General features: G+C 32.7%; 1 protein-coding gene across 1 annotated transcript in view; it reads right to left on the bottom strand.

Moving 5' to 3' along the window:
- Positions 1–2,097: 2,097 nt before the first annotated feature.
- LOC127796695 (uncharacterized) overlaps positions 2,098–26,027 on the bottom strand; it is a 53,458-nt gene continuing 29,528 nt past the window's right edge. The window contains exons 6-7 of the mRNA XM_052328988.1: positions 2,646–2,737; positions 2,098–2,512 (exon numbers count right to left, since the gene is read on the bottom strand). Coding sequence (XP_052184948.1) covers positions 2,699–2,737 — 39 coding nt within the window. The 3' untranslated portion in view covers positions 2,098–2,512; positions 2,646–2,698. The remainder of the gene's footprint in view (positions 2,513–2,645; positions 2,738–26,027) is intronic.

Below are 26,027 nucleotides of genomic sequence, written 5' to 3'. Positions count from 1 at the left end.
CTCCAAAAATACACTTTGGGCTTAAGAAACCCTTACTTAAAGCATATACAATTTAAGCATAAATTACACCATTTGAGAAAAATAATTAATGCCTTCATGCTCAAGCTTCTTTCTCTTGCCAAACCCTTCCATAGCATGCTTCAATACCAGCGCCCAGCGGGGCCCCGGGCGGGCCCTGCGCGGGCCAGTGGGCCCTGCCGGCCAATTTTTTTAAAAAAATTGGAATTTTGGGAGAAATTGGGGCATTTCTAAATCGATTTTGGGCCCCGGAGGAATTTTCAAAGCAAATGGATTTTCGGGCATTTTTGGAGAAAACACCGAAATTTTGGAAAATTGAAAATGATGAGTTTTTCCTCCAAAATTGGTGATCCATCAATGGATTGGTTTAAATGGTGATTTTCTTGGAGCTCGGTAAAATTCTTCGATGAGAAAAAAATTAACGAGAAAATGGCGATTGGGCGCCTGAAGGAGATTTTCCTTATAGCCAATGCAGTGTGGCTAAAGCCCAATTCCGCTAGCGAATCCTGGGATTCAGCGAAGGGAAGGACGAGCCTAGATCCCACCTAGGGCGTTTCGTCTTGAAACACGATCCACCCTTCGCCTAAGGCCGGGCAGGTAGACAATTCGGGTGATTGTTCACGAGTAACACCCGTAAGTGGGAGCGGGGCGTTACACATACTCTAATTCCTATTAAATTATTAATTTTTCATTAAAATATTTTTTATCTTTAAAAAAATAAATAATTTAATTCATGAAATATAATAAAATATTAGAATATAAACTATCATTTGATTTTTAGTTTAAAGTCCACTTTGATTTTAGACCCAGAAAATAAGAAAAACTTGATATAAGGTCTACATATATCATTTTAAATGAAAATTATTTTTATATCATTTTAAATAAAAATCTAACAATTCAAACTTATCAAATCAAAATGCTCCAAACTATGATTTTACAAAAATAATTATTATATTTTTTAAAATTTTAATAATATAACTGATTTTTATGAGTCACGATCGTCAAAACAAGTAGTGAAAACAAAAAAATTATAATTACTACATTTTCCTTTTTGATCTAATAAATTATCAAAAATGTTCTTTTGCCCATGTTAGGTATGCCTAATGCCGATGCAAGCATACAGGGGGCGAGGGATGGCAAATGCAATCGAAATCGTGGGAAGGGTGAGGTGAGTAGAGATGGCAAATGCAATTGAAATCGTGAAAAATCGAATTGAAATTGAATTGATTAACGCGGTTAAAAATTATTTCACTGGATAATGGTTTGGTTTGGAAAAAAAATCAAAAATTGTTTCAATAGGTATAGTTTGCTTATGATTTTCACTAAATCCAAACTAAAATTGAATCGAAACCGAACTGAATGTGTGAGTAACCAAATTAAACTAAACCAAATATACATATATATAATATATATTTATTTATTTAATATATTATATATACACATAATATATATTGACTAATGTATTTTTTTATAAGTATTTTAACTAATACATTACAAATATATAAAATATTTAACATTTATAAAGTAATTAATAAATAAAAAAATATAATTTTAAATTATTTTATTTTTATCAATTAAATAATTATATCTAAGAAATTTGAAGTTAATTTGTAACTTTATGCAAAAAAATGTAACTTTTAAAGTTTATTTTTGTTTGTTGTGGAGTTATTAAAAAAATTTATGAATACTATTTGCACAAATTTATCTTTGTTTAGTTGATATGAATCAAACTAAAAAAATTATGATTAAAACGAAAATCGAATAGTTTGGTTATTATTTTTAATTTTTAAAATTAATGGGTAATGATTTAACTTTGATTTTAATAATTTAAGTTTGATTTGATTATGATTTTGGTAAAAATCGAAACCAAACCGAATCGTTGTCAACCCTAGGGGCGAGGTCCACATCTTACCTTTGATTTTGTCAGTGTCAAGCAAATATTATATCACCTGGATAACATAATAATTTTGAATAAATTGTACTATGTTAAATAAATGTATGTTGCTAATGAGATATAGAAGTTTAGATACAAGTGTATGTATATAATATATATATATTTATTTTATCATTACAAAAAAAAAACCACCAAAATCTTACATTTGACGACCAAAGAGGAAAATAACATGTATTTATATTTACATGTTACAAAATATGCATAGCAACCCTATGTTAAGATAGGATCACCCTTTTTTTAATAATTTTGTCTTCCAACTCAGAGATGCTTAAGAGTATGTAAGACACATCGATACTTAGAAAATAAATAAACAAATATATGAATTTTAACAACCCAATAAACTAATCGCCGCATTTTACATTTCCTGATGAGTGATTTCCAGCTCCGTATTCTAAGACTGACCCCTTCCTTCCTGTTTTGTTGGCCCATCGGACCTCTGTGTACGAACCATAACCACAACATATTAAACCTTAATTATGTTACTTACAGGCCCGCTTCAAGTTACCTTTTCCACAGAAAAGGGCTGGCCCGCCGGCCAGCCTGAGAAATCAAAGAATTTGTATTAGTACCAATTAATTGGTAGCTGCTGGAGCACTGGGAAACACCAGTCCTCAAGAAAAGAAAATTCATCTGATTTTGTGTAAATAAGAATAATAATCCATTGAAATCGTACCAATTTAAGATCAAAATGATTATTTATTCATGTGTATCATCAGGTTCCCTCCTTCAAAAGAAGGCAGGGCCTTCAACATCACCATCACCTGACTGCAATAAGAAAAAAAAAAAATGGTATATCAGGATATCATGCATGCAAACCCAAACGAGAGCAAGAACAAATTGAAAAGCACCGTCGAGGAACTCAACAGGAGAATCTTAGATCAATGTTAAATCAATATCAAAGTTGTCCCGAAGAACACATCCAAAACCAAAAGGGATTATTATATGAAGCTTCGTTATACGATCACATGTCATTTTGTTCCCTCGTGACAATCATTTCAGTTTTTCAAATCACAATTTGTATATAAAATGGGATGAAAGATTCTACGCACCTAACATTTAAACATCAACGCGCATTCAAAAACAAACTTGCCTCCAGCCCTGTAAGGGACTGCTTCACACACCATAAAATAGGAACTTTTTACAACAAAACATGGACGAAACAACACCAATATAAGCAAGTTTAAAACATATCCTCCCATAATCAATAGTTGAAACAGGTGCAAGACAAACCCAAGAGCTTGTAAGCAGAACTGTTCATTAAAATCCCTCATTAAGGTCAGCATTCATGCCGAATACTAGACATGAAAAACACACATGACAAGGTATATCCAGAGAGTTCAATTAGCTATTGCAAATGCTAGACTAGATTTCAAGATTTTCAAACTAAACAGTACTGTCGACCATCTATGTCATAATTATGATTCCACCCATCAAATGAACTAGTGCCAAGCACATCACAGCATTATTTTATTTCCTCAGAACAACCACCCCCTAACCAGTAACATTATACCGCGACTTCTCTCAATTTAGTTAAAAGGGTAGTCGGGCATGATAAACAAAACCATGAAAAGCATCAAACCACCACAAATGGACAAAAGGGGGGAAAGGGAATATACCAAACCAAACTACAAGGGGAAACTACAAAAAATATATATGTCCAACAAGAGAAACTATTCTGCAAATTATCTTTAGTTTCTGTGGTTTTGGACAGAAAACATGATAATTTCTTATTCAAATATGTCAAAAATATATATATGATACAACAGAGAAACCACTCTGGTTAAGGCATGGAAATTGCATAATAAGGAAACGGAAAAAACTATCTCCTAGGGACAAAAATGTAATAAAATTGAACACTTTAAACAAAAACACAAAATTGCATAATTATATATTTTTTTACGCTCCCACTCAAACTGGCTATAAATGTTTAGTAAACCCAGCTTGGATCTCATATCCTCAAACTTTGTCATAGGTAAACCCTTGGCCAAAATGTTCGCAATCTGTAAAGTAGTAGGTATGTAGAAAATATTGACAGTCCCACCTTCAACCTTTTCTTTTATGAAGGGCATATCTATCTTCAAATGTTTAGTTTGATCATAATGAGTTTGTGTTCTTAGTTATGCTTATAGCAACTTGATTGTAACACAACATGTTAATTGGATGACCTATTACAATGCTCCTCCAGGCCACAACTATTTGCGTTTTGCTACGCCAAGAAACCAAGTCCCCCCATACATAAGTACAATATCCAGAAGTTAACCTGTGGTCAATAATAGAACCAGTCTAATCTACATCAGTGAACCTCAATATTACCTAAGAGTTTTCTTTAAGTACCTAAAAATGTGATACAATTGATTCATATGCTATTTAGTGGGATTGTTCATAAATTGACAAACTACACTTGTTGCAAAGTCAAAGTTAAGTCTTGTGTGTGATAGATAGATAAGTTTTCTAACCAGTCTTTAATATGTTCCTTTATTAGTAAGAGCAGTTTTCCATTCTCCTCTATCGTTAGTGACAATCTCTATTAGAGTATCTCCAGGTTTGCATCCAAGCATTTCGGTTTCATTAAGTAGATTAAGAACATACTTGCGTTGAGAAACCACAATACCTACCTTAGATCTTGCAATTTCCATCCCACGAAAATATTTCAAATTCCCCAAGTCTCTCACTTTAAATTCATGTGTTAGAAACCTCTTGAGTTTTCTAATCTCCTTTTCATGATCTCCTGTTAGGATTTTATCATCCACATACACAATAATAATAGATATCCTTCCACAAAGAGAACTATTTATAAACAACATATGATTAGACTGACATTGTGAATAACCAAACTTCTTTACTACCTTAGTAAATCTGTCAAACTAGGATCTTAGATATTGTTTAAAACCATAAAGAGATTTTTTCATCTTATAAACTTTGTTTGAGTGTGTTCAATTTTCAAAACCTATAGGAATCTCCATGTACACCTCATCCTCTAGATCTCTACTGAGAAAGGCATTCTTGATATCCAGTAATTATAATTTTCAGTCATGATTCACTATAAGAGATAAAAGTGCTTGAATTGTGTTTAATATGGCAAGAGGAGCAAAGGTCTCTTTAGTCAATTTCACAAGTCTGTGTGAAACCTTTAACGACTAACCAAGCCTTGAACCTTTTTACATTGCCATCTACTTTGTGCTTAATGGTGAAAATTCATTTACATCCAACTAGATTCTTTCTAGGAGGCAAATTGACCACATCCCAAGTTCCATTTTTTTCAAGTGCTCTAATCTCTTCATTTACAGCTTGCTTCCATTCAAGTATTTTAAGAGCTTCATGTATATTATTGGGAACTTGAATATCTGTGAGATTAGTAATAAAAGCACGGTATTCTGATCTGGGACAACCTTTTGTAAGATAGAAAGTTATAGATGGGATACTTCATGTAGAACCTTACACATTTTCTTTAGGCAATTGGCAAATCAATATTGTTTAAAATTACCTCTTCAGAGTTAGAATCAGTGTTACCTTTTTGTGTCTCTTTTGGAGTTGAATTTGGTTCAACTTCATGGTTAGTAGTGAGTTGCCCTTGTTCTTCTTCATGTCCTCAATCTTTTTTTCCTTCTAGAGTACACAATTAACTTTTTGTTGTTGACAGTTAAAGGAGAAATTAAAGGCTGTAACTTTGGTTGATCAAATGGAGTGACAATAGTAGGAAGGATAGTAGGAGGTGCGGGTTCAAAATCTCAAAAATGAAATTTTGAATTCTCACTCCCCTTGAATGTTGGTTTTGAAATAATACGGTTGTTTTTCTAAGAAAATAACATCCATAGAATGATAGAATTTCTTTGTGAGAGGAAAATAACACTTATATCATTTCTGATTTGGTGTATAACCAAGGAAGATACATGTGATGGCTTTAGGGTCAAATTTATCTCGGCATTGATAAGGAATATGAAAAAGGGAAGTACAACCAAACACTTTAAGAGGTATAGATGAGATGAAACAATTGGAAGGATATGACTTGAGGAAAACTTGACATGGATTTTGAAATTTGAGAACTGGAGAAGGCACTCGATTAATGAGATATGTGGCGGTAAGAACAACTCCCCCTCCAAAAAAAAAAAAAAATTAAGAACACGAAAGGATATCATAAGAGCTAGAGTAACATCTAACAAATGTTGATTTTTCCTTTCAACAATCCCGTTTTGTTGAGAGGTATTACGACAAGAACTGTGGTAGACTATATCTTCTTGAGTTAAGTATGCCTCAAGAATAAAATTAAAATAATCTTTGGCATTATCAGTATGGAGGATTTGAATTTTGACATTGAATTGAATAATTAACCCATCTCGGATTTTTCTTTCATGAGAAATATTCAAGAGAGACGAATGTGGCCATCTATGAAAAAAACAAACCATTTTTCCCCGGTTACACTTTTAATTTTTGAAGGTTTCCAAACATCATTGTGAATCAATAAGAAATGAAGAGATTCTTGGTATGTTTGTTGACATGCTTCACATTGAATATCAATAGAATTTTTATTAAATAATGATGGAAAGAGTTCTTTGAGATACAAATGACTATTATACCCAAACAATAATGTCATAACATAATTTCACTATCTTTACTAGACCTATGACCTAGAAAATAACATTTAGAGTCCTGAATGCAACTCACCACTGCTAATCATCTATCCCGAATTCAAATTTTCAAAAACACAATGAGTTGGAAAAAATTTAGTAACACAATCTTTTCTTGAGCAAGCTGACTAATACATAATAGATTACCATCCAACTTTGGAACCAATAAAATTGATTCAAGTGTGAGGTTCTTGAAAAGAGTAACAAAACCTGTACCAAACACTTTAGATATAGAACCATCAGTAATATGCACAGTGTAATTTTCATAACAAGGTCATAAATCTTGGATGAAGATATATCACTAGTCATATGACCCGAGCCTCTAGAATCGACAATCCAACTACCATTATTGTCCACCTTTTTAACCTTAAGTGTAATTAGAAAATTACCTTTTTGAGCCATTGTAGCTATTGTTGAGGTGGTAGTATACAAGGTGTGATTGATGTTTGTTGGGCTTCGGTGTCAACTATTAAAGAATTTCCAATTGTTCTTTGTTAAATTGACCATTTTGAACTACAATGGAACCCTCTTCGATTGTAATATGGTGTCCACGACTTTCTTCCTTACTTCTTGCTTTCCAATCGATAGGTTTTCCATGAATATTCCAGCAAGTGTCTTGGGTGTGACTAGCCTTTTTGCAATGATCGCACCAAGGTCTTCTTTTCTTAGTGCAGAGGTCATTAGTTCCTCGAGAAATCGTGGTAGAAATTTTAGTGGTTGGTGGCTTAATTACAATGCCCATCATAACCTTCTTTCAACTTTCTTTGAAGGTTTGGTAGTTCCCATCATTGAACTTCTGATGCTACTTCATGTAGATTTGGTAGAGGTTTGATGGCCAATATCTGCCCCCTAGACTTCGTTTAAATTTTTGTTGAGACCTAGCAGAAACTTGTAAATTCGTTTCTTCTCAACAATCTTCTTGTACTTTCCAGCATCAGTTTGACATTCCCATTTGCTACATATTTTGTGTTGGAATATATCTCCTTGGCAGTAGTCCAAGTTTCTTGTATTGTCTCATAGAGAATAAAGTTTTCACCAACTTCATTTGTCATGGAGGTGATAAGCCATGGCATAACCATATTGTTCTTTATCTTCCACACCTTTTACATTTGGTCTTCTGTCTTTGATTTAGGGGTTGCATTAGTGAGATAAGCATCCTCTCCTCAGTCGCATATGAAGATCATAACTAAATGGGGCAACTAATTAAAGATAGTTGTGCCCATTCAATTTATATCATATAATAAGGAGAATTGAGGAATCGAATCCTCCAATAGGGGTCGAAATTGAGGGAATTTGGGAGGAAGAAGAAACTTCAACATGGTGGATGCCATTTTAGATGAAAACTCGAAGGAAGTAGGACCAAGATTTGGTGGAACAAAAATTGGAATCAGTCTTAGAATTGGGATGAACCAGTATTGAAATTAGGACTGCTCTGATACCATATAGTTTTGGACATAAAACATGATCATTTCTCTTTCAAATTAGTCAAAAAAATATATATGATACATTAGAGAAACCGCTCCATAGGAGTCAGTCAAGACATGGAATCTGCCAGATAAGGCTAGGGAAAAAAAAAAAACTATCTTCTAGGGACAAAAATGTAATAAAATTGTATAATTAAACAAAAAATAAAAAACTACATAATTACATATTTTTCTACAGTTTCGAAGAAAAATTTATAATCTCAATTATATTCAGAAACCTAAAAGAAAAGTTCAGAAAAAAAAAAAAAAACTAGGCAAGCAGTACTTTCAGGCTGCTAAGATGGCATAGGCAATTCCAAAATTTAATTGCTATCCATTTAGTTATGATTATTATTATCATTTATTTTTTGACATGTACAATTGCCAATTGCAGACATTATTCCAATGTTTACAGGCAGGCAGATGTTTCAGATTAAAATATATGTGGAAAAATGATGCCGAGGTTCTCATGATTGAAAAGCCCTATCTATTGAGCCAACTACAAGTTAATTGAGGGAGACCTTATGCAATATGTAGATGCAATTCATCTTTTTCAACGATTCATCTCATACTATTTTTCAATAATCAATCTGATTCTCTATTTCATAATATGATAGAATTAGCTCCAACATTATTTATCTTCATTCTTTCTTCTAACTGGTTTGTGAAGATATGAAACAAGAATTAGATATGATTGAAGAAGGAATTTTTGTAATTTGAATGTTAATTGGAGGTAATTTTGATAAAGTATAATTTAATTATACTAATTTTTTTTATAAAAGTACAATTTTTTGATAAAAGTATATATTTCTAATTTTGTTTCAAAGAGAAGCTCCAAATTTTGCTTCCACTCCATAGTAGATAAACAACTTTTGCTGTCATGTAAAAATGCTTTTTTATTTGGGCTAACATAAAAAAATATATATATATTATAAAAGTACTTTTCTTATTAAAAAAAAAAAAAACATTGTCCTATATGTATACAACACGATAAAATAGTGCCCAAGGTCTTTTCAATAAAGCCTTGCCAAGAAAATGCAAATGAGGAGGGTGGTGGCTAACAAGAATGGCTATTCCTCAAGGGGAGAGTTTAATTACTGTTAGCTCCTCAGCTCTTTCTTACGTTAGGGATGTCGAGAGGTATCTTTAGGGCATTTGATGATGCCTTTTTAAAGCATATTAATTTCCTTTAATGTTAGAGAAGGGTTCAAAGCAAACTTTTGGACAATTGGTGCAAGCACAAGCCTTTTTGTATGAGGTCTTCCCTAATTCCTTTGATATATCCTTGGTTAGAGATATCACTATTAGGGACTCCTCTTTCACCCATTAGTATACTGTTTGGTCACCTCTTTTTAGGGTTGAATAATCTACTCCATTTTGTTGTTTAAAATTACTTTATAACCATCTCATTATTAAGTATATATGTCAAGGACTGTTGGGCATGGCATCCTTGGAGGGACTTTTGTTGTCAAGTCCTTTTATAAGCTTCATTAAGAAGGTGAGGAGATTAATTTTCCTTGATTGCAATTTGAAAAACAAAACATGATTATGATGATTTGGTCATATGACAAGAAGATCTATATAGACTCCTATGAGAAGAGTGGATGAAATGGAACAAGTATCATCAAAAGAGATAAAAGATGACAAAGAAAAACTTGAAAGAGTCACACAAATGTAATATGAATAATAAAGGCCATACAAAAAATAAGATCATGGATAAAAATTACTAATGATCATGAGACAGAATTCTATAACCAACCACAAATAAAGGATAAAGGCTTAATATATGTTGCCATTGTTATTACAATTTGAAGGGTGTATGTGCCTCTTCTTCATTAGCAAGATATCAAATGGTTTCATTCTTACTATTAACAACCTCAAGATGAAAAGGCATGTAATAACCAACTAATGTTTCTTGTGGAAAGAGGGAGGAGTATCAATGGCACACCTCCTCTTGTCTAGAAATTGTGAAGCTTGGTTTTTGCTTTTTCCTCTCTTTTTTTTTTCATGTCACCAATTTGGTGATGAAAATTTTGATTATGGATCTTTTTATTATTTCAGTCAGATGTCACCCAAGGAAAAGCTTGAGCTTTTGCTTGGAACATCACTCCTTTTCCCATGGCCTGATGTATATGGCATGGAAAGATAGTAGAGCTTTTGAAAACTTTGAGAGTTCTTTATACTCTCTCAAGGGAACACTTCTTATTTCTCTTGTTTTTTGTTTTTGGTTGAACTGAATTTCTCCTTTTTGTCAATCCTCTTTCACTTCTTTTGTTGATGGGCTTGTCTTTGTAGGTTCTTAGCTTAGAGACTTCTTTCTCATCAGCTTGTATAGGTTTGACCCATGCTTAGCATCTTATCTTATTAATGAACAAACTTTAAAAAAATAAAATAAAAAGGTAGTGCTAATTTACTATCTCAATTACAATCTTTACTAGGTGGAAGGGATCTTTTTTTTTTTTTTGCTAGGTAGAAAACACTAAAAAAGAACGCAGCCTGGCTAACGATGTCACATACTAAAAATCCTTGGGGCAACAAACCAAAAGAAGGCCAACATGAACCATTGAGGAGGACCTTCCAATAATCCCCCCTAACCAGGTGAGACAAGCCTAAGGAACATGGACCATATAGTCCATGGAAGGGAGCCATAGCTTTAGATTCCTGAAAGAATAATGATATTAAGGCCGAGAGGGTCGGCTAACAAATGCCCTTGTCCAAAAAAGGGATGAAAATGACCACTTAAGATTGGTGCACTATCAACAAGAGCCCATGCATGCAAAGTAGCCATTTGACTAAACAACCATTGAGCCACAAAGGAGAGATTGATCAAGAGGATAAGGATTATACCTTACATGTCAAATAGCCCACAAGAAGAACTCATCTCCTCCAATGAAATTGTTGGGCATGAAATGGCACATCCAGTAAAAGGTCTTTCATGCCTATCAGAAACATAGGCAAGAGCAAGGATAGCCTATATATAAACAACACATCATTTACAAAAAAAAATAATAATGATAAAAAATCGGGCAAAGAAAGACCAAATTTGTGAATGTGTAAGGAACTCAAAGTTCCAATTTTTTTCATTGACTTATTTTTTATGTATTACCAATCCTTTTCGTCACACAACAACTTCCCATTGACAAAAGCATTTAAGGCAAAAATGAGTTACGTAAAATATCACCTGATGGATGTAAGATGCAATGCTTAAATGAAGAGGAAATGAGCAAGCCTTGACAAGCAAATCTATGACAACGATAGAGAGCACGCTCGTAAACAACCATGCCCAATGCATGACCAATGACAGGCGTGCTCTCTCTCCTCGTCAAGGAATCATGAGTCAAGGCTCGTTAAAGACTTGCAGCTAAAGAGAAGTCACAGACTAAGAAAATAACTAAGAGTAATAAAACTAATAATGCTCCATTATATTCATGGAATTCTAGTAGAAGATGAGCTAAAAATTTTGCTAACTTTGAGGTAAAAAAAGGAATTTTGTTAAAGGAGCAAAAAAAAAAAAAAAAATTCTGTAACTTCTGAGATCATAAAAGGGAGTACATCTCCCACATATTAAGGGACAGTAATTACTTCTACCTCGAAACTGTTTTGGGCAGAAGAGGATCACGGGCTCTAGCAAATAAATCACTGAGAATATTTTTTGGGCAGAAAAGGATCACGAACTCCAACAAATGAATCACTTAGAATTTAATTGTATGACTATAATTTTTATTTCAAGAGCAATAAGAGCACACATACAATGCTGTGCTTCCTGACATGTAAGCTAGAAGGGCATACAATAAGGAACACAAAGTTAACAAGCATAAGATTCTTACCAAATGGCATATATTTTCAGACCTCTAAACCTAAAAATTCAACAGCATTTACCACAAGTTGATCCCAGTAGACCATGATTGACACAGTGATGTGATCACATGAAATATAACATACAAAGCTTCAACTAACATTACAATAAGAGAAAAAATAAGCATATGATTACATAACCTGTTCTCAAATTATTACTAGAGAGAGCAAGCAAACAAATGAGAAATTCATTAATGTTAATCAAAACCAATCAGCGTTCATTAGAAAACCAGCAGGATATCAGATATTTTAACCAGAAGCTGCAAGAATTATTTTTATTGATCACTTCTCCATCAAGTTCTCAAAAGAAAAAAAAAAGACGCTGATTAGCTCAAACTTTCTATATCCCTTGCTAATCAAAATGTGAAAGCATAAAAAATAATAATAAATAAATGAGATCAGCATACTTACAGTCTTAATTCGGCAGGTAAAAAAGAACAGAAAGGAAAGTTAGCAAAAAAAAAAAACAAGTTCCATTAAAAAGCACTTAGAACTCCAATCCGGGGCACAAGGAAAACCAAATCTGCACGAAGGAAATAGGTCCTATTAAGCTCCAATATCCATAAGGCATGCTAAAATCGCTAGTTTTTTAGGGCACTAGCACAAAATAAAGACGCAAACATGATCAAACAGTCCAAAAATGGCCCGAGCAGAAAACTGGAGCAAAGAAAACCTAAACCCAGCAGCCATTAGCCTCTCTCACTTTTTCTTTCCTGAAACCCTAGTTTCCAAAATAAAATACTACATGAAGAAAAAGGGCGAAAATTTCGTTCTCTCTCCGACCATAACCCATATCCGTTATCACATATATACAGCAGAACATTTTCTCAAAAAAAAGAGTCCGAAATAATTAACAATGCTCAATTCCCAGATCTGTAATCAAATACAATCAAACAAAACCCAAAATTCAAACAATCAACAAGCAAAAAGAGTCTACATAAACAACCTGCAAATCCAATAAAACACACTGTAATTCAACAAACAAAATTATCTAAGACTTGTATTGAACTTCTGAGAAACAAGAAGTCAAGCCATGGAGAATCCTGGAGGGAGAGAGAGAGGAGAGAGAGAGAGAGAAAAAAAAAAAAAAAAGTGGAACAATAGATGGATAAATAGATAGACACTGCTAGAGCTAGGGAGGGAGAGGGGTAGAGAGAGAAAGCAAAGTTGATTCTTCTTCCCCCTCCCACTACAGAGGGAAGTCGAGACGAGACAGCCATTTTTAATTGAAATGGTACAACGATCAAATCCACCTCTTTTTTCGTCAAATTTACGCCAATTCCTGGCATTCCATTCATCCACCAACGCGTGAACTCCACCAGGCAATGAAATTTCTCCACGTTGAACGCTGTACGCTTGAAATATACCCACCCTCTGAGCGGCACGTGTGGCTATCGGCATTCTTAGGGGAGTTGAAATGTAATTATCGCTTGATTTGTTATTTTGTAATTACCCAATAATTACACAAGTACATTACTTGATTTTTTTTTTCACATTTCCAGATTCATTCTTGAGAAACTCTTCTTTGGAATGCAATTGAAAACATTCATTTAAAGTTTTTATTTAGTGGTTTTGTTAAGTAGTTTTTTTTATTTAAAGACAATTAAAAAAAAGAACTTGAGTATAAAAATTAATAAATCTTTTATCAAAAATTGTATATAAATAAGTAAAAAAGTTAAAATTAACAAGTCTTAAAATTTTAAAATTTTTAATTCGCTCTTTCTCAAAAATTATAATACATTATTTTTCTCCTATTATTGAACTTAAAATGCTGGTAATTTTAAATAATTGAATTTTATTAGATGGATTTTTTTGTGGGCTGAATTCAACAATATTTAATTGATATTTTATATTTATGCTATTTATTGTTCATATAATTATATTTTATTTTATCTGAGCTACACATTCCAAACTTTTTGGATATATATACAAGTTCCAAGCTTTGGAAATTGGGATTTACAAATTTAATTATTTGTGTTGTTATTTATATTTACAAAATATTTGTTTTAAGGATGAAAAAATATATTTTACAAAATGTTTGTAATATATATATATATAGATAGATTTTGTCGGGCATAATTATTTAGTATGATATTTTGTATGTAGTTAATTCAATTAGTAAGAGCTTTCAAGTGAAGATATGCATATTGATGTTGTTATAGAACAATTAAAATGTATTTTTTCTTTTTTCAAAATTTATAGAGAGCGGATTTGAATCTGCTATAGTTTATGTCAAAAAACTTATAAATGAAATGGAAATAGAACCCATATTTCGTGAAAAACGTGTGATTCGTAAAAAAAAATAAGTTGATAAAAATGTCGATGATAATAAAACACAATTTGCTAAAGAATTATTTAAAGTTGATTATTTTATATACATGATTGATTAGTCATTTCTTCACTTCGAAATAGGTTTGAGCAATTTGAATTTTTTTTAAAAATTGAATTTCTATGCAATTTCAAAGAAATTAAAATCAATGGATGAAGATATTTTAAAAGAGTATTGTTTGAATCTTGAAAATGTTCTTAAATTTGTTGAATTTTTTGACATAGATGGTTTAAATTTATTTTTAAAATTAAAAATGTCAAGATAAACTTTTCAAGAGGAAAACAATAATTTAATGAAAATTTCTTTATTACATCAAAATAGTTGATTCTTTTTCTGAATACATATATTATTTATAGAATATTATTGACAATTCCTAAAGAAATCTCATTCATACCGCCTCACGGTCCCATCCTAACATGCACTTATCACCCTTGCACGAACATAAATTGGGACACAATCTCTCACACGAATCAACAAAACTCAACTTGACACAGTCTGACCCTACTCGATTCACCTAGACCTCCTTAACTCTACCTGACAACCTTAGTGTACAGGAACTTGTCTCTCAAAACTAACTCAAACTACGCTCTGATATCAACAATGTAAGCACCCCACCCGGATATCCCCACCCACCCGGAATACTTGAATGGGAGCGCCTACAGGAGGAGAAAGAATGAAATACAAAGAAAAAATAACCCTGGCATGCATACACAAAAATAAGAACAGCGAAAACGAAGCTAAACACATGCATGCACTACAGGTACCCCGCTATCACATCGGTCACATGATAAATAAATAAACACAGACTCCTATGCCGATATACACGAGACTCGAGGGATAATCTGGCACAATAAAAATAATAGAGTAAATCCTACTCAACCATCAGAGTTAACAGGGAGTGACAGGACTGCCTGTACACTATACCGATTCTGCCGCCAAAAGCTAACTCCCTTGCCATGGCCCACGCTGTCACTACCTGGAATGATGGAAAACAAGGTGAGTCGAGAGACTTAGCAAGCATAAGAAAAGAAAGGTTGAAGGCTGAACATATCCAGAACACTCTCCCCAATATAAACCCACAGGTACACACAAACCATGAGACGCTACAACACAATAGCATATCATAATAAAAGCACATACCAGTCCTTGGGGCTCACACAAGACACACGGCACACAAGTCTCATACCAACCTGCCGCTGCCTTGAGAGGCAACATGTATCTCCAACAAACCCGCGCGCGCTGTCCTGGGTCGGTACTCCCGTCACCCGTCCATGTCGGTACTCCCGACACCCAAGCCATAGACTCCCTCGGAACGGTACTCCCGTCCGAGAACTAAATACTACCAGTAACCATGCAATGCACATAACAATGGAATGGCGTAGTGAGCATCAACGTGATACAAGACGCCCATACAGTAAATCACACGCGATGCATATGCCCATGCTGGATGCAACCTGACCAAACTAGGATGTCCATGACCAAGCATAACCAAATCATGATAATCCCAACACGCAGCCCGTACCCATGTGCATACCAAACCATGCAACAAGAATAAAATGGTACCAGGCATGCTATAATCACATAACGACAGAGCTAGTCAGCAGTGCCTGGCACTGGTTAGCAGTTAGTGACTAGAAGAGACCAGCCGATGGCCTAAGATAGACCGTACAACAGTCACACCGTCACCAAATAGCTAATCCTTGCCCCCACTGCCCAACCGCTCTAACCTATAAACAATCAAAAGTTATAATAATACCCGAACAACTAAGAACCTAGCCCCGAGTGAGTACGACATCATTCCCATAGGCTTGGGGGTGGCACAAACCTCCATAGGCAACCAACGAATAAAACTCTCGAAACCAGTTTAATAAATTAAATTTTAAAACAAATCGTTTAAAATTCCATAATTTATTAACAACTGAAACCAACGAAGGGAGGTCAAATAAATTGACAACGAAAGAATCGACAATAAGGGTATAAAGAACTTGCTTGTATCTAGTCGTTTACAGCGTTTCCATGCTTGAACATCACTAAATTAATACACACTGTAAAATAGAATAACTCAATAAACAATACTAGGCGCCGAATTAGAGTAAGGAATGTGATAAAATACGAGAAATCTCGGGGTCTTTCACGGGAATTGAAGAATACGAGGAGAGGGTTAGGAGCTTGCCTTTACACGACCGTTTCTTGCTTGTCTTGCACACCCGCTGCGAAGTAAAACGTTTGCTGGCAATAAATTAAATCGCGGCTTTAATTAAATAAATCTACCGTGTAAGATAAATAATTTAACCGAATAGAATTCTTAAATATATAACACTTCTAATAAATTTTTACCCACGTATCTGGTCACTTTTCATGCCAAGACAATCCCGAAATCGCCTATTTTTTTTACCATTTCTTTCATTTTCTTTTCTTTTCTTTTCTTTCTTTTTCTTCTCCTCTTCTTCTTCTTCTTTTTCGCGCCTTCACCCTGTGCACAGCCACCTCGCGGCCATGCCCAGCCGCCTCCGCGGCTACTCTGCCCGACGCCGGCCATCACGGCCATCTTCCCCGGCCGCCATCGAGCCACCGGACGCAGCCCACCTCCACATGCTATCGGTCCGCCATCACCGCGCGCTGCAGCTCCGCTTTGCGCTGCCATGGCCACCTGTAACTTCATTTTCAGTCATGGCAGCCGCTCCTACACACGTTGCTAGCTCATTCGACGCCTCCATCGCAGCTGCAATAGCCGCCATCGACCCGCGTCGCCATTGCTTTGCTGGTTCGTTGCTCAAGCTTGCGGGTTGTGGCCATGGCCGATTCGGCCTTCTCTCTCGATCACTGCAACAGCAGCTCAAGGCTGCTTCTTCCATGGCCGAGCGCAACCACCTCCCTCTCTCAGTCTCTCCATCACTTCCTCGCAAGCTCTCTCCTCTCGGCCATAGCTCTCTCTCGATCTCATCTCTCCCTCTCGATTTCTCCCTCACTTGGCCAAGCCATCCCCTCACCCAATCTCTCGGCCCACTGATCCCTCTCTCTCCTCTGATTCTTCATCTCGCCAGAAGCTTCCTTGAGAGACAAAAGCATCAATTTCTTTTTGATGCTTAGCACACGCGCACCGCCTCTCAATTTAATTAATTTAAATAAATTTAATTTATACTTTTATTATTTTTGAGATATTACATTAACACTCTTAACAAGTCTCAAAATTTTAAAAATTTTGATTCCCTCTTTTTCATGAATTATAATACATTATTTTTCTCATATTATTTTAAATAATTGAATTTTATTAGATAGATTTTTTTGTGTGCTAAATTCAACAATATTTAATTGATCTCTTATATATTTATGCTATTTACTTATTCATATAATCATATTTTATTTTATCTGTATGAGCTACACATTCCAAATTTTTTGGATATATATACAAGTTCCAAACTTTGAAAATTGGGATTTACAAAGTTAATAATTTGTGATGTTATTTATATTTATAAAATATTTGTTTTAAGGATGAAAAAATTCTTTATTAGGCTCATCCACCCAATTGTAGGCAGCTCAGACCTACAATGCCGCCCATGAAATGGTTGTCTCAGGGCCCAAAAATTTTATCAATTTAGAGTGCCCATAATTTTGGAAATAAATTAACCATTTTGTCTTTATTTTAAAGTAACTATTTTACTCCCGTATAAAGTTTCTTTTTCCCCCATAATCTATAGAACCTAAGATTGATCTCTCTCTCACCCTCTCAAAAACACTTATGTAAATCACTATTTTTTCTTATTATAATTAAGGCTCAATAATTATTTTTTGTTCTAACACTTTTATAATGCCACCATTAATTGGGTTTGGTTCCTTCTCAACATTAAACATGTTATATAAATGTGTATATATATATATATTTACTTATGCTACTAATTTAATGTTGTTTAAAAGTTGGGGCTAATTACAATACACATGAATAGATTAAAATGTTGTATTAGCTAATCCTTTGGGATGTATTATATGACAAGACATATTGAATGAATAGATTATGTTGTCTATTAAAAAAAATGCTCAAATAATTTAATTGATATTTTTGCCTCCGAAATTACAAAGAGAGTAGATTTTAATTGATTATTTTGAAAATTTTTGATTTTATTCTTTGATATGATATGAATATTTATTTTTTTTGATGTGTTATTATAAAAAAATAAAATGTAAATGTTCACTATGATTCAAGGGCCAATTTTTATATTTTGACTCAGGATCCCAAAATCTCAAGTACAACCCTAATCTTAGGAGCTAAGGATGGGAGGGAAATAAAGGGTATAGAAGAGCTAAGGAGAATCCTTGGGAAAATAAATATGAAACATCATATATCCATCACATGCATGGAAAAAAATAAAAGATAAGAAAATCACATTCATGGAAGAGAAAAGAAAAAGAAAGAAAAATATATTATTCCTTAATTCAAAATAATTAAAAAAGTGATTTATACTTCTAATAAAGCGTTATCAAACCTAAATAATAATATAAGTATAGCAACTACTTAGGGCTGGTCCAACAGTGAAGTCATATATACGATGGCATAAGACCCTCAAAATTGGAAGACCCATAATTTTAAAAATTTATAATATATATATATATATATGTTGGGCATGATTATTTGGTATGATATTTTGAATGCAGTTAATTCAGTTAATAAGAGTTTTCAAAGTGAAGATATGCATATTAATGTTGTTATAGATTATTTAAAAGGTTTTATTTCTTTTTTTGAAATTTATAGGGAAAGCAGATTTGAATTTGTTATGATTTCTGCAAAAAAAAACTTACAAATAAAATGGAAGTAGAACTCATATTTCATGAAAAACGTATTATTCGTAGAAAAAATAATAATTTTATGAAAATGCCGATGATGATAAAACACAATTTGCTGAAAAATCATTTATAGTTGATTATTTTATATACATGATTAATTAGTCATTTCATCACTTCGAAATAGGTTTGAGCAATTTGGAATATATAAAAAAAAATGAATTTCTATGATATTTTAAGAAATTAAAATCAATGGATGAAGATATTTTAAAAGTGTTGTTTGAATCCCGAAAATGTTCTTAAATTTGATGAATTTTTTAATATAGATGGTTTATATTTATTTTTAGAATTAAGAGTATTAAGAGAAATTTTTCAAGAGAAAAAAAAAATAATCCAATAGAAATTCTTTATTACATCAAAAGAGTAGATTATTTTTTGAATGCATATATTACTTATAGAATATTATTGACAATTCCAGTTGTTGTCCAGAAAAATACCCAAGAGATGGGTGAATTGAGTTTTTTAAAAATTAATAATTTTAACTATTTTGAAAACTCTTAAATTTGTGATCTTAATATGTAGTGATTGTAATAGAATTGATAACAATAAAATCACACAATCACAAAGAATAAGAGAAATTTATAGAATTTCGATTCTAAAAAGCTTAATCCTTTCTCTCTCTCAAAACTTAACTTGAGGTTCCACTAGAGAGAATCAACACTAACTTTTAATTGGAGCTAGAACCAATATACAATTTCTTAGCTAAACAAGAACCACTAAGATACCACTAACAAATAAAATCCCCTCACACAACAAGTGAGTAAAAATAACAAATTTACAACTAGAGATAATCATAAACAAGTTACCAACGGATAAGAATTTCATTAGTCAGTACATTTTTAGCACTTTAAAACTTCTCATTCTTATTTGAATGTTCTATCAAATTTTTTCTTCTTCTTAAGCCTTCATACTTACCCTATATATATACATTTTCCAAACAAACTAGTCATTAATGAAAATATTAATATTAAGTTTGAAATTTAAAAATTGTTTAAATTTTCTCAAACAACAAGGAATAAAATAAGGAAATATGTCTAAAAATAACTCACATTTAATTCAAAATAAATTTATTTTTTATACGAAAAATCAAGATTTAAAAATTCAAATATAAGCTTTTGAGATATAAATAATTATAATAAGGAAACATGTCTATAAATAATTATCTTTTAATTCAAAAAAATTTACTTTTTGTATGAGAAAGAAATATATTTATCAAGATATGAAAATTCAAATTAAGCTTTTGAGACATAAATGATTAAAACAAGGAAAAATGTCTAAAAACAATTACCTTTAATTCAAAATAAATTAAGTTTGTTTAAAAATGTGTATTATTTATTTTTTTATAAAAAAAATTAATACTTTTGAAAAGATCTTGACAAATCTTTTCATCTAAGACCCTCAATTTCATTGAGCCGACGCTGCAGTTATTTCTCTATTCTTGAATTAATTGAACATCAATAGGTACATTTTCGAATATAATAGCTCCGATTGTATGGAAAAACTCAAAGAACCCTGTTAATCAAGAATCTCAATAAAGTACACCCAAATTATCCAACTGGATCAAACAAATGAATGCGCACACACACAATAGAATATTTCAAGCACAAAATTTGCCATTACAATCATTCAAGGCTTCAAAACTAGATTACCCATAAGAATTTAAGCATTATTGAAACTCTATATTACAAAATTTAAGCAAGTAGACCTGTGAATCCTAGGGTTTTGAGTATCTTCATGCTTCTTTAATTTACTTATTTGTAAATTTCATGTTAGAAACAATCAAGTGGTTTGAAGACAGCCTGAGAGAGAGAGTAACTTGCGTTGTAGCCTTAAGTGAACTGTTCACTACTACTCTCTAAAGTTTCGTGTGGATGCTAACAGAAAAGCCTCAATTCCTTATGTGTTTATCACACTATTCATATATACTTCAACACTCTTGATTTGTAATATCACAATTTTTCTTTTTTTCCCTTTCCGCAAACAATGCTAGGGGCATGGGTAAGTTTTAGGGTTTGTAAAATAAAAATTATTTTTTTTATTTTATATACTCTAATTCTTATTAAATTATTAAATTTTTCATTAAAATAATATTATTTTTTTATTTTTTGAAAAAATAATGTAATTCGTGAAATATAAAATATTAGAATATAAACTAACATTTTATTTTAAGTTTAAAGTCCACTTTGAATTTTGACCCAAGAAATAAGAAAAACTTGATATAACGTCTACATATATCATTTTAAATGAAAATAATATTTATATCATTTTAAATAAAAATCAAACTATTCAAACTTATCAAATCAAAATGCTCCAAACTATGATTTTACAAGAATAATGATCATATTTTTTAAAATTTTAATATAATAACTGAATTTTTTAAGTCGCAACTACCAAACAAATAGTCTTAAAATAAAATAAAATAATTTTGAAGGGACAAAAAGTTTTTAATTACTACATTTTCCTTTTAGATTTAGTAAATTAAATTATTTTAAATAAATATGTGTTGCTAATGAGATATAAAAGTTTAGATACAAGTGTGTATGTATATATATATATATATATATTTTATTCTATCATTACAAGAAACTTACCAAAATCTTAAATTAGAAAAGGAAAAGAAAGTAACTGTATTTATATTTACATATTATAAAATATGCATAGGAACCCTATATTAAGATAGGATCCATCACCACCCCCTCCCCCACCCTAATTTGTCCAAGTTGGAAAAATCTTATGTTGTCAAACGTGGGTAATAGAAAATTTTCAAGGTATGTAAGACACATCAATACTTAAAAAATAAATAAACAAATATATGAATTTTAACAACCCAATAAACTAATCACCGCATTTTACATTTCCTGACGACTGATTTCCAGCTCCATATTCTAAGACTGACCTTCCTTCCTGACTGTTTTGTTGGCCCATCGGTCCTCAGTGTACGAACCATAACCACAGCATATTAAACCTTAATTATGTTACTTACAGGTCCGCTTCGAGTTACCTTTTCCACAGAAAAGGGCTGGCCCCCGGCCAGCCTGAGAAATCAAAGAATTTGTATTAGTACCAATTAATTGGTAGCTGCTGGAGCACAGGGAAACACCAGTCCTCCAGAAAATAAAATTCATCTGATTTTGTGTAAATAAGAATAATAATCCATTGAAATCTTACCAACTTAAGATCAAAATGATTATTTATTCACGTGTATCATCAGGTTCCCTCCTTCAAAAGAAGGCAGGGCCTTCAACATCACCATCACCTGACTGCAATAAAAAAAAATTGGTATATCAGGAGGACAGTATTGCCTATAAAGGAAAGATTAAACCAACCATGTTAGTAGATAACTCATCCCCTTGTCTAGAAGAGAAATATAGTTTGATTATTACATACAGTGGGATCTGAAGCTGGAAAATGAAGAATAAGCACTCTGGGTCGAATATCTGGATGGTAAGCTTTCTGTAAATAATAAATGAAACGCTCAAAACATAAAGTCATAAGCGCTATGATCCCCATGAAGAAAGAATATTTCTTCTCCACTTCAATGGTATGAAGGTAAATATTGAACCAACAATAGTGAAGGAGACTTTCAATTTGAAAAATAATTTATACCGGGAAATTTTTTATTATAATTAAATCATATTATATAATTTGCTTCTAAATGGTTCAACTATTTTAGCCTAAATAAGTGTCTCCAAAACAATAATAGGAAGAAAGGAGGAATTTTAACAGTCAGATATCCAGCACAACTTTTTAGAACAAGACTCAAATACCTTGAGCATTCCATCCAAATAACATGGACTCAAAAAAATAACAGCTCATGCAGCAAGTGATCAACATATCATGCAAACCCAAAAGAGAGCAAGAACAAATTGAAGAGCACCGTCAAGGAATTCCAACAGGAGAATCTTAGATCAATTTTAAATCAACATCAAAGTTGTCCCGAAGAACACATCCAAAACCAATAGGGATTATTATATGTATGTATAGGCTAATCCTAATGGAAACATAATAAAATATTAACTGGAAATAAATAAGATCTGTATTTATACCTAGAATAATATCTCCTCAAAATTCATCAACAAGCTTAGCACAATACAAGCCATTTCGATTCCTCACCCACCTTACATTAACCAAGTTCACCGTCTCATACGGTCACGGTTGTGATCCCAGTTCTGCCCGGGAGAATATATGGAAGCTTCATTATACGATCACATGTCATGATTTTGTTCCCTCGTGACAATCATTTCAGTTTTTCAAATCACAATTTGTATATAAAATGGGATGAAAGAGTCTACGCACCTAACATTTAAACATCAACGCGCATTCAAAAACAAGCCTGCCTCCAGCCCTGTAAGAGACTGCTTCACACACCATAAAACAGGAACTTTCTAAAACAAGACATGGACGAAACCACACCAATATAAGTAAGTTTAAAACATATCCATAATCAATAGTTGAAACAGGTGCAAGACATACCCAAGAGCTTGAAAGCAGAACTGTTAATTAAAATCCCTCATTAAGGTCAACATTCATGCCAAATACTAGACATGAAAAACACACATGACAAGGTATATCCAGAGAGTTCACTTAGCTATTGCAAATGCTAGACTAGATTTCAAGATTTTCAAATTAACAGTAGTGTCGACCATCTACGTCATAATTATGATTCCACCCATCAAATGAACTAGTGCCAAGCACATCACAGCATTATTTTATTTCTTCAGAACAACCACCCCCTAACCAGTAACATCATCGACTTCTCTCAATTAGTTAAAAGGGTAGTCGGGCATGATCAACAAAACCATGAAAAGCATCAAACCACCACAAATGGACAAAACGGGGGAAAAAGAATATACCAAACCAAACTACAAGAGGAAACTACAAAAAATATATATATATCCAACAAGAAAAACTATTCTGCAAATTATCTTTATTGGTTTCTGTGGTTTTGGACAGAAAACATGATCATTTCTTATTCAAATATGTCAAAAATATATATATATATATATATATGATACAACAAAAAAACCATTCCATAGAAGTCAGTTAAGACACGGAAACTGTCGAATAAGGCAACGGAAAAAACTATCTCCTAGGGATAAAAATGTAATAAAATCGTATACTTTAAGCAAAAAATACAAAACTACATAATTACATATTTTTCTACACCCCCTTCAAACTGGCTGTAAATGTTAAGTAAACCCAGTTTGAATCTCATATCCTTAAACTTAGTCTTAGGTAAAACCTTGGCCAAAATATCCGCAATCTATAAAACAGTAGGTATGTAAAAAAATATTTACAGTCCCACCTTCAACTTTTTCTTTTATGAAGTGCTTATCTATCTTTAAATATTTAGTTTGATCATGATAAGTTTGTGTTCTTAGTTATGCTTATAGCAACTTGATTGTCACACATGTTAATTGGATTACCTATTACAATTTTGAGTTCAAGAAGTAATTGCTTTAACCACATTCTTTTGCATATTCCATGAGCCATTGCTCGAAATTCAGTTTCAGCGCTACTCCAAGCCACAAGTGTTTGTTTCTTGCTACGCTAAGAAACCAAGTCCATCCATATATAAGTACAATATTGAGAAGTTGACTTGCGGTCAATAATAGAATTAGCCCAATCTGCATCAGTGAACCTCAATATTCCTTAGGAGTTTTCTTTAAGTATCTCAAAATGTGATACAATCGATTCATGTGCTCTTCAGTGGGATTGTTCATAAATTGATTGGATACACTTACTGCAAAGCTAATATTAGGTCTCGTGTGTGATAGATAGATAAGTCTTTTAACTAGTCTCTAATATCTTCATTTATTAGTAAAAGCATTTTTCCCTTCTCTATCTTTAGTGACAATCTCTATTAGAGTATCTGCAGGTTTGCATCCAAGCATTCCGGTTTCATTAAGTAGATTAAGAACATACTTGTGTTGAGAAACTATAATACCTATCTTGGATCTTGCAATTTTAATCCCAAGAAATATTTCAGATTCCCCAAGTCTCTGACTTTAAATTCATGTGTAAAAAACCTCTTGAGTTTTCTAATCTCCTTTTCATGATCTCCTATTAGGATTTTATCATCCACATACACAATAATAACGGATATCCTTCCACTAGGAGAACTATTTATAAACAAAGTAAGATCAAACTTATATTGTGAATAACCAAACTTCTTTACTACCTTAGCAAATCTATCAAATAAGGATCTTGGAGATTGTTTGAGACCATAAAGATATTTCTTCATTTTACAAACTTTGTTTGAGTGTGTTTGATTCTCAAGACCTACAAGAATCTCCATGTACACCTCATCCTCTAGATTTCTATTAAGAAATGCATTCTTGATATCCAGTAATTGTAATTTCCAATCATGATTCATTGTAAGAGATAAATGTACTTGAATTGTGTTTAATTTGTCAACGGGAGCAAATGTCTCTTGATAGTTAATATCACAAGTCTGTGTGAAACCTTTAACGACTAATCAAGCCTTGAACTTTTTGACACTGCCATCTTCTTTGTGCTTAATGGTGAAAATTTATTTACATCCAACTAGATTCTTTCTAGGAGGGCAAATTGACCACATCCCAAGTTCCATTTTTTTCAAGCGCTCTAATATTTTCATTTACAGCTTGCTTTGATTCAAGTATTTTAAGAGCTTCATGTATATTATTGGGAACCTGAATATCTGTGAGATTAGTAATAAAAGCACAATATTCTAGGGACAACCTCTTGTATGATAAGAAGTTATAGATGGGATACTTTGTGCAAAACCTTACACATTTTCTTTGGGCAATTGACAGATTAAGATCATTTAAAATTACCTCTTCAGAGTTAGAATTAGTGTTACCTTGTTGTGTATCTTTTGGATTTGAGCTTCATGGTTAGTAATGAGTTGCACTTGTTCTTCATGTCCTTGATCTTTTTCCCTCTAGAGTAGACAATTAACTCTT

This window comes from Diospyros lotus, chromosome 3 (assembly GCF_014633365.1).
Source record: "Diospyros lotus cultivar Yz01 chromosome 3, ASM1463336v1, whole genome shotgun sequence".
Classification (NCBI taxonomy): Eukaryota; Viridiplantae; Streptophyta; class Magnoliopsida; order Ericales; family Ebenaceae; genus Diospyros; species Diospyros lotus.
Note: the sequence above shows the minus strand (reverse complement) of the source record. Positions and strands in the feature narration are given on the sequence as shown.